We start from the raw sequence: 6,703 nt of genomic DNA on the forward strand, positions 1-6,703 counted from the left end.
ACACACACACACACACACAGCCATTTGCGAGAAACACGGTGTTTTCTTCACAGTATATGCAGAACTACCTACCCGTGTTCGCTGCTTGTGAAGTTCAGCACCGTTCTCGCTGGACAGCTCACAAAAAGAATAGCGACCCTTGCAAAAAAAAAAGTCTATTCCCGCCACGAACACTTCAGACCATGGGAAGAAAACAACAAACAAAACACAACAAAAAGACTCGAAAGGCCGGGGCAGCATCAATGTCAGGCTGCCTTTTTTCAATTCTCTGTAGAGAGAGAGGGAGAGGGAGAGGGAGCCGAAAGAGAGGGGCTTGGAGAAAATTAAATTGCACTTGAGGCAAAATTCTATTAGGGAATAGTTATAGTCTCTTGACAGGCTCTGTCCATTTAGGTAATTAGTTAAAGCACACAACTGTGAATTGTTTAAAAAAAAAAAAGAAGACGAAGAAAAGAAAAGAAAAGATGCTACTTTAGGCGTTTTGAACATTTTCTGAATACATAAATTGGCATAAGCTTTATTTGAATGACTGCATTGGTATATTACCGAACACCGGATTCAATGCAGGATTAGTAGAATAAATAGCAACGACAATTACATGGTAAATTATATTTTGTTTGTATACAGAATATTAATGAAAAATACCATTCCATAAATATTTCAATTATATAGCGGCCTCTGTGTATCTCGGTGCTCAATAATAAGCATTGCTAGCTATGAAAAGGCTACATTAAAAGTGTTTTTTAAGACAGGATTTTAAAAATACCAGTGGTCTCAGGCAATATGAACTGTAGAAATGTACAGTACACTTTAGTAAATAGTATCGGAGGACGGGGAAGCACACACAATAAAAGTATTAGGCTGCATTGGAAATGAATTCACAATTATGAAATGGAATGTTAAAGGTATTTTTTATATTCCGTGCCGATTTAGTATCGGGAGGTTAGGGGCTTTTAGTACAGTTTAAAGATTAATATTTATTTATTAATATGTGCAACACATTTTCCAATGATGGCCTAGCGGCTTTGTAGTTTAAATGTCCAAGCAATTGGTAAAGTTTTGGAATTCGTCAAATGAAAGATCCAAATCAAATTAGATAAACTACATTTTGGAGCCTCGGAGATCATTTTGTTTTATTTATTTACTGTAGCCTATTTATTTATTAGTACCGGTTTGGGCCAGAAACTGCTACATCCTCAGAATGTGGTACTCGTACCTGTTTAAGAGAATGGTACCCTGTCAATGCTGTGATTGAATACTGCACACATCACTACAAACAAGACAAACTGTAGTTTGCCCACAAAATCGTAAGTGTTTACAATTCTAGATAACCCAGTTTGTTGCTCCTCAGTTAAAGTCACATACAGACGTGCTCAAATTTGTTGGTACCCCTCCACAAAAAACGAAGAATGCACAATTTTCTCTGAAATAACATGAAACTGACAAAAGTAATTGGCATCCACCATTGTTTATTCCATATTTAATAGAAATCAGACTTTGCTTTTGATTTTTTATTCAACATAATATTGTAAATAAGAAAACAAATGAAAATGGCATGGACAAAAATGATGGGACCGCTAACCTAATATTTTGTTGCACAACCTTTAGAGGCAATCACGGCAATCAAACGTTTTCTGTAGCTCTCAATGAGACTTCTGCACCTGTTAACAGGTAGTTTGGCCCACTCTTCCTGAGCAAACTGCTCCAGCTGTCTCAGGTTTGATGGGTGCCTTCTCCAGACTGCAAGTTTCAGCTCTTTCCATAGATGTTTGATAGGATTCAGATCAGGACTCATAGAATGCCACTTCAGAATAGTCCAATGTTTTGTTCTTATCCATTCTTGGGTGCTTTTAGCTGTGTGTTTTGGGTCATTATCCTGTTGGAGGACCCATGACCTGCGACTGAGACAGAGCTTTCTGACACTGGGCAGAACATTTCAATCCAGAATGCCTTGATAGTCTTGAGATTTCATTGTGCCCTGCACAGATTCAAGGCACCCTGTGCCAGGCGCAGCAAAGCAGCCCCAAAACATAACCGAGCCTCCTCCATGTTTCACTGTAGGTATGGTGTTCTTTTCTTTGAAAGCTTCATTTTTTCGTCTGTGAACATAGAGCTCATGTGACTTGCCAAAAAGTTCCAGTTTTGACTCATCTGTCCAAAGGACATTCTCCCAGAAGGATTGTGGCTTGTCAATATGCATTTTAGCAAATTCCAGTCTGGCTTTTTTATGTTTTTCTTTCAAAAGTGGAGTCCTCCTGGGTCTTCTTCCATGGAGCCCACTTTCGCTCAAAAAGCGACGGATGGTGCGATCAGAAACTGACGTACCTTCACCTTGGAGTTCAGCTTGTATCTCTTTGGCAGTTATCCTTGGTTCTTTTTTTACCATTTGCACTATCCTTCTGTTCAATCTGGGGTCGATTTTCCTCTTGCGGCCGCACCCAGGGAGGTTGGCTACAGTTCCATGGACCTTAAACTTCTTAATAATATTTGCAACTGTTGTCACAGGAACATCAAGCTGCTTGGAGATGGTCTTGTAGCCTTTACCATTACCATGCTTGTCTATTATTTTCTTTCTGATCTCCTCAGACAACTCTCTCCTTTGCTTTCTCTGGTCCATGTTCAGTGTGGTGCACACAATGATACCAAACAGCACAGTGACTACTTTTCTCCATTTAAATAGGCTGAATGACTGATTACAAGATTGGAGACATGTGTGATACTAATTAAATAAACTAATTAGTTTGAAATATCACTATAATCCAGTTATTTATTATCTTTTCTAAGGGCTACCAACAAATGTGTCCAGGCCATTTTAGAATATCTTTGTAGAATAAGCAATAATTCATCTCTTTTCACAGCTTCTTTGCTTTATTCTATGACATACCCAAGGCATGCAAGTATACATGATAAAATAGCTTTTAATTTCATCACTTTTCAGGAGGAATGAAGCATTATTTCAATGAGCTGTAAGGGTACCAACAAATTTGAGCACGTCTGTACATTTGCTGAATTGGGATCACTCATTTGGTAGCAATGGGTGACGTCTGAACAACGAGTCAATGAAAACAAACAGCAACTGAACTAACAAGTTAACCAGGCCATTTATAATTCAAATCAAAGGTGTGTGATGATTCCTGTGGATTTTTGAATTGACTACCTCTTGCTTCACTAATAATAATAAAGATAATGTATTTTTTAAAATCCTTGCTAGACACTTCTTTAAATGAAGGACAGTAATAATGTTGCTAGTGCTATTAAGAGATTAGAAATTAATTTTAAAGTCTTGTTTAGCACACCTTTAAACGGGACCAGTGATAACATGTCTATTGCTAATAAGAAATAAAATAGTCTTTATTAGCACAGCTTCACTGTTGCACTGTGAACCATATGCATAATTTTAAACCCCTTTCATAAAGACAAGCATTGTGTTAAAGAGGTGGATTCCTCGTTTACACCACTGTGCTTCTGACCACTAGTTCATTAAAAGGGTTTGATTGACAATCCTGGGAAAGACTCCAGCTGCAACATCACATGGCTATACACTGGCAGCTTGAGATGATAGGATTGCAGAGACATTTTATACAGCTACATTATCTTTTAATACCATATACTCCTAGATGCCCACTCAGATCACAGAATGCCAGGTTGCTTACTGTCCCACACATTTAAAAAAAACACAGGTGGTAGAGCATTCAGCTATAGGGCCCCAAAATTCTGGAATGATCTGCCTAGCTTTGTAAGGGAAGCCCCAGTCACTACTTTTAAAACAAGATGAAAAACACACTTTTATGATGCAACGTTTTTTTGCTAAAATGATGTTCCTTTTATTCTCTGCCTTATTTTACTGTTATGTGTGTTTCTTTAGATTTTTCTTGCATTCTCTTATTAAAATTTATCAGTGTTTTTTTTTCATGTGACACGCTTTGCAGCAATGCTTATTGTGAAGGGCACTATATTAAAAATAAAGATTATTATTATTATTATTATTATTATTATTATTATTATTATTATTATTATTATTATTATTATTATTATTATTATTATTATTATTATTATTATTATTTCATTTCGTACCTGATTATTTTAGGATTGCTGAGACCCTTTATCAGCTACATTGTCTTACTATTGCATTTCTCCTATTTCATTGCTTACTTGTTTATTACCATGTCATGTGTGTTCTCAGTCACTCTCTATTGCTGTTTTAATCAGATCAGTATTTATCGGCTTAATGTCCTTTTTCAACCACTGGGCTGCTTCTGAAAGACTCTTGAAAGCCACATTTCTGAAATCAGCTTGGCATCTGTGAGTTAGTAAATATTACATTTAGCAGTAAGATACATATTAAGAAAATGTAGATAGTATAAATAATAGTTCAGAGTCAATATTGTTTATTACACCTGAAGAAGAGACCATTGATGCCTTGACAGCTAGTGTTTGTGTTTAACAGCTAATCTAATACATGGATATCAACTCTTCACATCAAGTACTATATAAAGATAAAGTAGTTACTGATTCTGGAATCATTCTGGGTGATTCTAAGCTGTGTTAGCTTGCAGGCCTGTGTGGTTTTCATATTCTTTATGCTCCCTGGTTCCTTGAGAAATCATGTGATATTGTGACCTTTCAACTTTGTTCACTCCAGTATACTTTACCAGGAAGCAAAAACGAAATAGTGTACAAAAGTATTAATTGACTTAATGCTGCAAACGATAGTTCAAGACGAGTTTGTGTATCTGTTGATTTGAATTGTGTGCTGTGCAATATACATTATGCAAATGTTCATTAGAGTACGGGTAGAAGAAGACCTGATTTGAATAGCTGAGATAACGTAGTCCATAGGTCGACTAGTCACCACGTGAAAATGTTTTTTTATTTGATGTTTGGGGCTCTGTTTGTGAACATATTGTGTTGTAACACATTACTGTTTGTGGAATATATTTTAAAACTGCTTGTAATTTGTTTTATTAACGTCCCAAAATGTAATTTATATGTTAATTGGTGCAGCTGCAACAGCACTTCCATCCACCTGAAGCTGCGCACTTCCAATCACTTCACAACCACGTGACGTGCAATTCGTTAATCTCTGCGGTCGATTCTCACGTTACTATTTGACTAGTCGACTATACGACGATACCCCTATTATATATCTTACAGTTTTAATTAGGGACTGCTTTTTTATTCATTATTTCTCTTGTATTTGTAACACATTAACAGTGCTGTTGACCAGCAGACTTATTATTAAATAAGAACCTGAATAAATCCAGCTAAGCTTTATCTATGACACTGCAGCTGTCAGCCTATAGGCTTAACAATAGAGACAATGATACAGAACTCAGAACCATTCTGAATGATGCCACACATCATAAAAGTACAAGGGAGAGGTAAACAATTTTAAAATAGAAATGGGGCTAAATTGACCCAAAGTCTTAAAAAGGGGGGGGGGGGGGGGGGGGGGATAAGAATGTTTACTGTATTGTACTTCTCATTTTCAAAATAAAAATCTGATCATTTCTTTATTTCACAGATATCCCACTATTTTCATATTTTAAACAAACTTAAACACATTGCTAAAAAAAAGGAAGAAGAACATTTTGTCTTCATTATATCTCGAGGAAAATTTCAAATTTCATATATTTAAAAAAAGAAAAAAAAAGAAAAACATTCAGATTTAAGTAGTGATGGCACTGAACTGTATTGGTAGAATTTTCTCTGAAACTGAATGAATGATTCATTTATAAATATATGTGTTCTATATAAAACCACTTCAATTTACTTGTTAATTTGATAGCTTTGAAGATAAATGAATCGACTTGAACAGAAACCATCTATGTCACATTGTACAGTCTGAAACTGAAAATTCAATTTCAAATGCATTACAGTGACTCTGCTTTATGGGTATCTCTCCTCCATTCCCTTTCATTACCTTTGCAAACCCAGGACACAGGACAGACAGTTTAGAAAAACAAACATCACAAAGGCCCCCATTCACAGCACAGCACAGCCTGCTGCTGAAAGGCTGATTCCGTTGAAGTCAAGAAGTCAGAGCGGCACATAACTGACTGTCTATTACAATCCAGAAACTTGAAAACTGACATCCAGAGCACTTGTCACGTAATCACTATAGAGGACTTGAATGCAACTGTCTCCCTCGCTGCATACAAATATCAATCTTGGATGCTATCCACTTGGATCAAGATGCACCCTTTTGTAGCTGTTTAGAGCATTCTAAGACATTTGATTGAAATAAGAAACAGTTATCCCTGGTCTTTGCCTAAGCATTAGGTACAATATCTACCTTTAACATACCCTAGGCATGTAGCTCCCTCTAGCAGAGCCCAGTGATAGCAGGCGTGAGTCTTACCCCGGTGGAGCTGGCTGTGTTGCTCCAGGAAGGCCAGCAGGAGCTCATCAGGTGCCATGTCCTGCTCTGGGAAGCTCCTGTGTGGGGGGTACAGCCCTGAAGCCATGTCCCTGTGCTCAACTCAGTCTGAGCTGCCTCAGCAGCAGACGGCTCATTTGCACTGAGGGCTGGTTAACTCTTTAAGCTGCTATTAGCAAGATTCCCCCCCCTCCCCCCCACCCCCTTCTCTTCCCTCCTCGTAAAAAAAACAGCCTTGTCAGATATACTTACTCTCTGTTGGGACTAAGTAACCACTCTCCAGCAAGGATCAATGGTAATATATTCATGGCTCAGAATGTCTAA

General features: G+C 37.4%; 1 protein-coding gene across 3 annotated transcripts in view; it reads right to left on the minus strand.

The window, feature by feature from the left end:
* The window catches only part of lhx4 (LIM homeobox 4), a 45,955-nt gene extending 39,452 nt beyond the window's left edge, over positions 1 to 6,503 (minus strand). For 2 of the 3 annotated variants that reach the window (XM_059031934.1, XM_059031933.1), the window contains exon 1: positions 6,362 to 6,503. In XM_059031934.1, coding sequence (XP_058887917.1) covers positions 6,362 to 6,467 — 106 coding nt within the window. In that variant the 5' untranslated portion in view covers positions 6,468 to 6,503. Of the gene's footprint in view, positions 1 to 72; positions 184 to 6,361 lie in introns of those variants that run through there. The other variant, XM_059031936.1, reaches the window with a different exon arrangement.
* Positions 6,504 to 6,703: the final 200 nt, after the last annotated feature.

The sequence above is a fragment of the Acipenser ruthenus genome, chromosome 10 (genome assembly GCF_902713425.1).
Source record: "Acipenser ruthenus chromosome 10, fAciRut3.2 maternal haplotype, whole genome shotgun sequence".
Taxonomy (NCBI): Eukaryota; Metazoa; Chordata; class Actinopteri; order Acipenseriformes; family Acipenseridae; genus Acipenser; species Acipenser ruthenus.